The 10,459-nt window shown below is 32.4% G+C and overlaps 2 protein-coding genes across 2 annotated transcripts; both read right to left on the bottom strand.

Moving 5' to 3' along the window:
* Positions 1-1,348: 1,348 nt before the first annotated feature.
* On the bottom strand, positions 1,349-4,619 carry LOC128987829 (peptidoglycan recognition protein 1-like). Its single transcript, XM_054408865.1, has 3 exons — positions 4,309-4,619; positions 2,616-2,722; positions 1,349-1,572 (listed from the first exon to the last, which is right to left on the bottom strand). The coding sequence occupies exons 1-3, from the start codon at positions 4,617-4,619 to the stop codon at positions 1,373-1,375; spliced, it is 618 nt and encodes a 205-aa protein (XP_054264840.1). The 3' UTR covers positions 1,349-1,372.
* Positions 4,620-6,315: 1,696 nt separating this feature from the next.
* Positions 6,316-10,090, bottom strand: LOC128988177 (peptidoglycan-recognition protein SA-like). The gene is made up of 4 exons (XM_054409416.1): positions 10,015-10,090; positions 9,157-9,402; positions 7,638-7,741; positions 6,316-6,578 (listed from the first exon to the last, which is right to left on the bottom strand). The coding sequence occupies exons 2-4, from the start codon at positions 9,387-9,389 to the stop codon at positions 6,442-6,444; spliced, it is 474 nt and encodes a 157-aa protein (XP_054265391.1). The 5' UTR covers positions 9,390-9,402; positions 10,015-10,090; the 3' UTR covers positions 6,316-6,441.
* Positions 10,091-10,459: the final 369 nt, after the last annotated feature.

The raw sequence follows: 10,459 nt of genomic DNA, 5'->3' as shown, positions 1-10,459 counted from the left end.
TAGATGATACTTTTTACATAATGCTATATTTGGGATCATTTGTATTAGTTTCAAATTGGTCAAATGACAGTATCTGAGTCCGTGCCATAGAGATGATGTGTTGTAAAAGTAGTTTGAATTAGTTTTTAATTTAAAGTTAGAGACGAAAAGTTCTCAAATGAGTGCTGTAAGAACTTAAAACTTGTATGACGCATATATGTCAAGCTGTAACTTTAAAAATTGTTTCAAACGTGCGAAAAGAACCATTTTATACACTTAATATTAATTTGAAAATACTATGTTTTTCTACGGTTTAGTTTTTTATGTTTTAACTTATATATAAAGTAGTTGATCGTTGAATGCAATATTGGTGCAATCGATTTTATTTCCTAAAACGATGTAGAATTGAATATCATATAAAATGAGTATATTTTATTCTACCAAAGATTTTGATTCAACCAAACTAACCAAAGATATCTGCGTGATTTGTATTGAATTAAACATGAATCAGTATGAACGAGGGCTCGCCCCGTGGTCGAAAACTCGAACAAAATTATGTTTTTTGCAAACTTCTCTATTTTCAACCCACGCTGTAACGTGTGATTGGAATTTCTTCAGTTTGTTTAGTTTTTCTGTTTATATTTTGTTGTTATTTTGTTACCAGCATGGCAACCCATAAGACCCATGTAATTTTTTTTACATTTCAAATTAACTTTTTGTGCTTATTTTTGAGTCTATTTTAATTTATAAAGGGATTCGGCACACCTACAGGAACATATCTTTCATTTGGTACCAACCGCGTGTAATTTGGTCCAGTAGTATGGTCAGGCTAGCTGTAATAAGTTTTGCAAAAGTTTTTAAGTATATAAGATTATTGGTCAATTGTATTAATCGTTCATTTTGAAATACCATTACCTAGGCCTAGTAAATGTAGTTTATAGCTTAAATTGTACTTTTCTCAGCTTACGTATAATTATAAATAACTAAGTAAATAAATAGTAGAATATTTAAGTATCAGAAATAAAGAATCAATTGCTATTCTCTGATTCATGTTTGACCTACCCTCAATAAGGTTAAGGTTAGTAAATTATGAGTCGGTGACTACATCGGTAGCCCTAGCATAACGGACTGAAAGCTGAAAACCATGGTTCACACCCTGATAATCTTACACGAATTGTCAGTTCAGCTTATTCATACGCTTTAGCTTACCCTTTGCTTTGCTTGATGTGCTCCATCATATAGTCAATGATGGCTTCAATCTTTTACATTGGATAGAAAGTCTACTCCTTGTATAGTCAATGTTAATATTATTTATAGTTGTTTATGGTACATGAATGAGATAAAATATAAAATAGCAAACAGGATCAAATAAAAGAAGAAGCATTTAAGGCGTTTAATTTCCCCAAGGAGCCTTAACAGGTATTGATGAATTGTCGTGGTTTGGGAAGAATTCAAGAGCACTTGGTGGGACAGATGACTTACTCCTCATTGAATAAATGGAGAAATTAATATCTACTAATTTCTTGCGTACTCCATCCATAAGGAGGCTGTGAGCGGCATCACACTTCTCGTAGGACGGCCTTTCATAAGGTCCTGGAAAAAGTAAAATATATAAAAATGTGAAGTTTCAATTAGAGTAAATGAATGCAAATATAAGTTTGTATTGTAAAATATAAATGAACCGCAAAATTTTGTTAGAACTATAATTAACAAAGAGTTCCTTAGTGTAAATAAAACCCCTGTGTGGATTATTGCAGTTGATACTTAAGTGTAGCTTGAGAAACCGTTAGGAAATGTGGATAAAACTTTAAAGGTGAAATATTATTGTAGATGGAACCTTTGTGTAGACAAAACAGAATAAATAAAAAAGTTAGTATTAATTAAACAACTAATGTAAAAGAAATACTATTTATTTAGACGAGTTCTCATTGTAAATTTCTAATAGAGCCTAAATGTACACTTTATAATAGATAAGACCTGTAGGATGTGGAAAAATAATGTATAGTGTTGATGTATCTATTAGTTTTATCTTTAATATACAGTAAATATTCACCCTTGTATATGTAGTTATTAGTGTAAGTAAATCCCTGTAAGGGTATATTTAAAACTGCTAGTAGAAATAAACCGCTAGTATAGATTTAAAAATAATTTACCTCAATAAAACTCATTGCTTAAATAAAACAATCGAAAGTGTTGGTTAAGGATATGATCCAGTGAAATGTCATGTAACCACAACTGTTTTTCTGGATCAAACTCGTCCGTGAGAAAACTTTTTTTGTCTCACTTGATTTTATAATTAAAACTTTAAATAATTAACTAAATTATTTAATTATTATTTAATACTACCGAACATGTATTTAACTAGGAATGAATGTGTTTGTGAAGTTTTAAAGGCTTAGCTTACAGTTGAACAATTATGTGTTCGGATCTTAAAAGTATTCATCTTAAGGAAATAGCGAGCGAATCTACTCAAGAGTAAAATAGATATTGCAATTATAAATTTCCAAAATTAAAAAATCTAACAAAAATGATACAACATACTAAATAACACAGTGTACTTTAAGTCACGGTGTGTAACAAGAATCGAGTTAAAATGGGTGTAAAATGGGTAAAATGGTGTCTTGCTAAATACTTACCATCGTATTTCCCAAGAAAAGCGATTTCAACAATATCATTTCCTCTTGAAGGGGCGGAATTCCACCCTCTTCCCTCGTATATAAGGCCTCCTTCGTCCACAAGGAAACTAATAACAAATCAATAATATTAATAGTTCTATAGTTTTAATGAAATTTTAAGTCGATTTCCGCCAAGTCACCAATGGGTATATAAGTGATAATGCCGCAGACCTTAGGTCTAGCCTGAAGTAATGTGAAAAACAATCCCGGGCTCGTGCATAGCGTCATAGAATAAAAAATAGTTTTAATGCAAAGTGTAAGTTTTTCTTTACTGACAATGGAGTTCAACACTACTAAAATGAAAATCAAATTTATCTGATCAAAATTACATTAAAAATCCTATTTTAATGAAGTCATTTTAAGTTTAAGAAGAAGACATTTTAAGACCTTATGTTGGTTTAGTACTTTTAAGACGGTTTTTAAACCATTTACATTGTTTGAGCGTTGGTTGTTTGCACATCGCTGTTTTTTCTTGGATCTTACAGTCAATGTTTTTGAAAGTAATCAAACATTACATTTTGGGTTAATAGTGACTTGAAACCCAAAAAAATGAATATTCATCAATTAATTCTACAGCCCAGTTGTTCGGTTTACATAGCGTTTAAATATGGAGTAGTGTGAAAACACTGTAATATGTTTTTCACCACACTATGATGTTTTTGGCTGTATTACATACGTTAATTGGTGGCTGAAAGTTACGTTTTGCTGGCCATGCCAGCTGTCGCCAATTTGGGGACCGAGCAGGTTTTTACAGGCCGGGGCCGCAAAATCAGCTGTCCGCTTACTTAATTAAAACATGAATGCGTTTTAAATACACAATCAAAATCCATAGCATTGCAATATAGAATTGTGTTATTGTCACCGTTGCCTAGCAACTATTTATTTATATTTTTGCTGATTCCTCAAATTATTTCTTCACATAACCTTAAAGTTGTAGTTGTTGACTATCAGTGTGCATTATTATAGTGGTGAATAGTGGTAATAGGGTATAGTGTGGTGAAAAATAGCGTTCGTACCACGGACCGAAATGGTTTTGCAGCTCTCGATCGATTTAAGTTCTCGACTTCGTCTCGAACTTAAAAACTATCTCGAGCCGGCAAAACCTAATTTTCGGCCCTAGGTACGAAATATACTATTACGGATTTAGCAGTAATTGAAAAAAATATTAATCCACTAAAAAGCTAGACATATTCCTTGGTGTGTTGCAACGCTGGTTCTATTTGGAAGTTTCTTAGTTTGATGTCTGTTAAGGTTTCGATGATGTTACTAAATTATATTTCCCCGTTTCTGAAAGAGTTTTACCGACTAAACGAGCAAGAGCCATGTTAGCTTTGCATTTCTACTTTTACTTGTAAACAAATAGATGCATGTTGGGGTGCTTCAAGTAAATACTTCAGGTTTAGAGCCCTATGGTGAAATCCTATAAGCAGCTTCGTTTAGGTGTTTCGGGGTTCACTTTATTTTCCTATTTAGTAAGAAATGTCTACTTAGTAAAAGCAAACAGCTTCATCACAGTCTACAAAATTAATTCCTCTACGACAATTCATTACGTAAATCGCAGTACGGTTAAAGTTACCAGTTATTGCTAGCCCATTGCAACATGTATTAACTGTTGCGTAAAAAATCAAACTCATTTTTACTCTATGTAACTTACTTAAAAGGCACGTCATCTTCCCCCATCTTGTCCATATGGAAGTCCTGCATCGCCCTCAAGGCTTTTGTCAGATGCTCGTCATAATGATAGACGTCTTGACTTGTAAATTTCACCTTCAAAATTGGGAATACCATTGGGATCTGCTTTTTTGGGGGGCGAATACTCCATGATGATCTAGGAACGACGGCAAATGGAGTTTCATCCTCCAAGCTTGAGCCTGGTTCAAAAGGCTCCTCGAAGCGAGGCTCGTCGAACAAGTAGTCTGGGAGGGGGAAACCTCCCGGATACTTCTTTACCGGATTTGGAACCATTTTGATCTGAAAATTTAATATACAATGTTTATTAAAGGTAATTGAGGAGCATCTGGGTGTATTTAAATCCTAATATGAACATCCTAATATGAGGGTAGTAAAACATTGAGATGCCTTGTTACTGACTAATACAAACTGAATCCTTGGCCAGATTGAATGAACCTTCCAATAAATTTAAGGACACTGTCTCTAGTTAAATGAAAGATATTATTTAGGATCGAAACTGTGACTTTCTGACAGGTAGGCGAGCTTAATATCTCAACCCTAAAAACTATACTAATCTTTTCAGGATTGCTAAGTACTTACCAGTGTATTTAACAAGAAATACATTATATGTACATATATGTCCAGTCGTGAAGGTGTACATCTGTATACAAGGTAGAAAGGACACATTGTTATTGGGTCAATTGTTTAGTGGGAAAAACATGTTTTTTTTTGTAAAAATACTGATCACTGAAGATATTAGAAGATATTTTTTACACGTGTTTGGCACTGTGCCTGGTTCCAGGAAGAAGTTTTGAATTAAATTTAAGATCTTTATGTTTATGATTTTGGAAGTTCCTGCGTTGTTAAATTTATAGAATAAAGCATTGATGTTTAGAAGAATATTACTATCATACATTTATTAAACAGGCCATGTTTCAAAACACCTTGATTTGAGTTAGTAATTTTACACACGCTTAAAACTCGCTCCATTGGTCTTTCATGGTGTGTCATTATTTTTATGAGTATAATAATTCCACAATTGCTTATGTTTATTGACAACCAACTATGGGTAATGGTTGATTGAAAAAATGTTGTAATTTATGTTCGGGAAATAGTTTATTTTTTTATATACGTTTATTGTACATTTCGAGTGTAAAATAAATGAGAAAATAAAAAATTATAGTAAAAACTCAACTCTTTTTGTGCTTCAGACAGTAGTCAGACCGTAGCCTCAATCTATTTTAATCGAACATTTAATTTAATATTAAAATACTCACTCGTACTTAAAATGTATTATGTTACAAAAAAAAATTATCAAACTACTTACGTATAGCCTATTGTTGTAGATGAGTTTTAGTTGACTATTTCCTAATGGATTTAAAGATCTCGTCGTTTATTAATTTAAAAACACTTCACTATCGTGAACATTTTGGTAAGACAATATATTCAGCTTTAATCTTTTTGTAAAAGAAATTATTGCACGAATTTCTCCCCATGTTTTTATCTTAAATAATGCCTTTATCTCTGATGGAAGTGTAAACAAAAGATAACCTTAAAAAAGCGATTGGTTCGATTCTAACACCCAACAAACATCATTATAGTACACTTCAGAAGATAAAAATATTGCAATCATGTTCTATTCATATTCCTTAAAAGGTATGAGCAACAATGGATGGTTCTTGTAACACTTTCGTCCAAAAACTAATGAAAAATTCTAAATCACTTAAAAAGAAATAACACAAAACTACAATGACAATAAATAAAAAAATATCACCGTTTGTTGGACAATTTAAAACATAAGTTTTGAACTAGCTGGCGTAATAGAAAATATATTTTACTCACATGTGTATCTCTCACTCTTAATTTGTTTTTTTAATTATTTACAAGGTTAACAGACAGAATAACCACAAAGTAAACCCTATTAATTTTTCGTTGCTGATTAACCATCCGTCCTTGAGTATTTTATATGATGAGCTAAAAGAAGAAAAGCTTAGTGACAGAAACCTTTATTACGAAGTTACATAGAAAATGGCATGGGAATTAAGTAAATAACTCATATTCAACAAAAGTCGATACAAATATTTATTTAAAAAGATAAAAAAACATACAATTGGTCCTACGATGGTTGTGGGCTTTCGATTTTGTTTTTTGTGTATGTTTCTAATGAAAAATGTTTTTCGATGTAATTTTCCTTTATTCCGTAGAGAATCAGGTTATGAACAGCGTATATTCTGTCCCAATCAGGATCATCATCTGAAAAGTTTTTAATGATATATATTATAAATTCATAATTTCATAAAGATTTGATTTGATTTGATTGGAGTTTGTAAATGGTAAGTTATTTAAATAGTTCTATACTGATTACTGAATGAATTATACAATTACAATCACGATACAAGTGACTGACTAGGCAATCAATAATCTTCTTCTGTATATTAATTTATGCAGAGAAACAGGAACCGTTAGGATTACCTATTCAAACGTACTAGATAGAGGTCGTCCAGTGGTAAAAAACTCGACCAATAATATGTAATTTACATACTTCTCTATTTTCACCCCACACTGTAAATAAAACTTGGGATTGGAATTTCTTCCATTTGTTTTGATTTTCAGTTTATATTTCGGTGTTATTTCGTCACTAGCATGGCAACCCATAAGACCAATGTAAATGTAAAAAAAATTAATTTTTTGCTTATTTTTTTGGTTTTTTTTAATTTATAAAGAGATTCTGCACATCTACAGCAAAATATCATTCTAACAATAGACGTAGATTTTCCCTGTGATGTACACGAGCTGGGAAAAAAGGTTTTAAAGAAATATGCTTGCCTATTAATATATAGACTAGAGGTCGTCCAGTGGTCGAAAACTCGACCATTCATATGTAATGTAAATTGCAGACTTCTATAAATCAATCCCCAGCTGTAAATGTGATTGGAATTCCTTCCATTTGTTTTGATTTTCTGTTTATATTTTGTTGTTATTTCGTCACCAGCATGACAACCCTTAAGTCCCATGTTAATTTTTAAAGATTTAAAATTCATTTTTGTGCTTATTTTTGAGCCAACTTTAATTTGTAAAGGGATTCTACACATCTACAGCAAAAAATCTTTCTAACAATATGTGTAGATAATAGATTCCCTGCGATGTACACGAGCTGAGAAAAAAGGTTTTACAAAATATGCTTGCCTATTAATATATAGATAATACAGCAACTTATACACACTCGTTGTTAAGATAAATACTTTCCTGAAAGCAAAAAACTACTACAAATTTGGTTAGCTTGCTAGTTTGCTGCAACAGGGTAATTTTTACCTGTGAAGTTGCCGAGGTAGCAGATCCAAAACTCGTTTATTTCTGGCGGGTAGTACTCCCAACTTCGTCCTTCATACACTATACCATCATTGCCCACTAAGAAACTAAAATCAGACAAATAATAGTAATTTTTAATTCGATACAAAAGAGAATTAAGAAACCACATGTTTAAATGCTATGTAAGGATGCACAATCTTAAATATTTTTTATAACAAAGTTTAATCCAAATTTAAATACCGTTTTCTTAGATTCTGGATGTACAACCAAAAAAGAAACACATAAACCAAAAGAAATAAACTAAGCAAAATATAATAGCACTCTATTCTCTGGAGAACAGGAAATTCAGCGTACAAAATCATCATAGAATAATTGCAAATGATCGCTCTCAAAGTACATACAAAGTGAATTTAGTTAGCCTATGTGATTTTTTAATTCAAATTTTTGTCTTTAGGAAGGGATATTTAATCTTTGAATTTGACTAGTCTAAACTGATAAAATTTCAACGATGGGGAGGTAATACAATTAAGGTTGGTAACGATTATGGCTAAGCATGAAATTATAAATAGGACTGATGTTTTACCTACTGATAAATGAATGTAATTTAAAAAGTTAGAGGAAGAAAATTCACAACTAAAGGTGGTCGAAAAGTCATATTATAAAACAAACAAATATTTTTATGTTGCTATTGGTGAATTGTGCTAAGTCATAGTTATAGAGGATTCGGACTTTTAATCATTGTTGTGCATCTAGTGCATTGATATAATTGTTTAATGATTAGTGGTTATAATACCTTAACAACAACAGTCCATGAATCATTGGTTACCACAAGTTCAACGCAATACTCATGCCACAAAATGGAAATTTTATTAGTATTTTTTGGGGGATATGTAACACAAACATTTATAAATTTGGACGTATAAATGGGACGTCACTGGCCGGCATGTTGAAAACTCACTGAGTTTCCTTAGTATTATCGGTTAGCAACTTACCAAATTTCCAACACGCCAGCCACGAAGTATTGACACCAACTAGTTGAATATTTTCCATTTTACCGTTAGTAATTTGTTGACGTCCACTACACAAAATATACGATTTTTAAAACTTAAAATTTCAGCCTTTATAAAAATGTCTTGAAACCATTGTAAACAATAAATGTTGTGGTGGTTGTTTTACTTGTGGTGCATTAAATCACTAATGGGTTTAGTTCAAAACCCCGGGTCAATCGTAACAAAAACTAATAATTACAATTTGAGATGTTATTAGATCCCATCTTGGCTTGGTGGTGTATAATAAATGCCTTGCGTAAAGTAATGTGCTGAACTGTTCAAGGCTAGTCCCTAAGTAGATAAGGGCAAGGGTTTAGTGGGTTCGGCGAGTACCACATTACTTTCGCAAAATAACTGCCACATTCCCCATAAAAAGGCTCTTATTACGCATTATTTTCTGGCAATTATATCTACCACAGCTGAGGAACTAACTAATGACGTCACACTCGACAATGTATACCATGTAACTCTACTTGTAAGGGATGTCAGGTTGATTTTCCTGGGTCATCAAACGGGCCTCCCATTTCTCCATGACGTCAATCAGGTCGATTTGATCACCTCGTCCGATGTCGTCACAGAACAGTTTTATCTTCGGGAAGGGACCTGTGACTTTGACCATTTCCTCTTTCTTCCGTTCCAAATCTCCCCACCACAGTCGGTCCACCACGGGCAAGAAAAGTTCGTCGTCTAGATCAATACGACCCATTGTGGAGTGGTGTCTGAAAAATGAGCCTTTTGAAAACTGATGACGTAGGCCTAATTAATGGACAGAATGAGTAGGAAATAGGAAAACCACCTAGGTGCGTGTTTAAAGTGAACAACAAATAATTGAACACAAATACAAATAGGTACAAACGAGTGAAGGATGTGTGTGAGATGACCTGTGTAGCTTTGTTACCGACTAAGATCAGCTGTTTCATCAGTCAGGTCCATTTATTTAAAAGCCCAATGCTCAGGAATAGCTGGGTCCAGTTTCAAACCACCATAAAGCTACTGAGTTTTTCTAAAGGCGAGCACTCAGCTACTGCAGTGGGTTCGTTTCTTGCTTCCCCATTAGTTTTATCATTGAGTATACTGTCCACTTTAGTAGTGTACCCAGTAGTTTGTTGGATTGTAAAAAATACTGTATAGGCATATACTTAGATAAACCAATTTTCTGGCCTTACTAAGAACCTAAGTTAGGCTACTGTACTCGTGTCAATACAAAGGTAAATCATCACAATCTACATGTAATTTTCGTGATACAGTACTCGAAGTAGAGTTTATTATTAAGAAATTTTATTTCTTAAGTGTAATAAATATACTAATAGATAATTCCTGAGAATAATTACCTGCAGGTAAGAATTACATTGCCAATGTAACACCGGAGTTATGAAGATGTACAAGCGAGTAACTTAATTCAGAAAAAAGTTTCGAAATAAATACAGTACTCATATTGTACCTCTAGTAACAATAGGAAATAGAGTGCTATTATTATTGAGATGATAACGGTTTGTTTAACCAACCAGTAAACCCGGAAGTGTTATTTTCGGTTTTAATCACAAGTGTTTATGATAAGATTGAATTTAAATTTTACATCCTAAATGTTAGATTTAAAAGACACAATCATGTGTGAGGTGTTTCAAAGATTTGTCAGTATCTTTTTGTTTGTGCAGAGGTGCGATATGCTTATTTATAATAAATGTGGTACATAAAATGTATAATATACAATAAAACTAAACTTATAAAAAATAAAACTAAGTAATGTGGTATTTATTTATTAATATTATTTTTTTA

Source organism: Macrosteles quadrilineatus, unplaced genomic scaffold, assembly GCF_028750875.1.
Source record: "Macrosteles quadrilineatus isolate MER2022 unplaced genomic scaffold, UCM_ALF_1.0 Scaffold_2__2_contigs__length_208266976, whole genome shotgun sequence".
Lineage (NCBI taxonomy): Eukaryota > Metazoa > Arthropoda > Insecta > Hemiptera > Cicadellidae > Macrosteles > Macrosteles quadrilineatus.
This window is presented reverse-complemented; position numbering and strand designations above follow the sequence as displayed.

Bases quoted from the DNA above. Each gene is read 5' to 3' on its own strand.
- LOC128987829 (XM_054408865.1), bottom strand. From the start codon at position 4,619: ATGGTTCCAAATCCGGTAAAGAAGTATCCGGGAGGTTTCCCCCTCCCA. The intron at 2,723-4,308 runs GTAAGTTACATA...ATTTGTTATTAG, and splicing joins GAAGATGACGTGCCTTTTAA to TTTCCTTGTGGACGAAGGAG. The intron at 1,573-2,615 runs GTAAGTATTTAG...TACTTTTTCCAG, and splicing joins TTTTCTTGGGAAATACGATG to GACCTTATGAAAGGCCGTCC.
- LOC128988177 (XM_054409416.1), bottom strand. From the start codon at position 9,389: ATGGGTCGTATTGATCTAGACGACGAACTTTTCTTGCCCGTGGTGGAC. The intron at 7,742-9,156 runs GTAGAGTTACAT...GTCTGATTTTAG, and splicing joins CAACCTGACATCCCTTACAA to TTTCTTAGTGGGCAATGATG. The intron at 6,579-7,637 runs GTAAAAATTACC...AAAACTTTTCAG, and splicing joins CTACCTCGGCAACTTCACAG to ATGATGATCCTGATTGGGAC.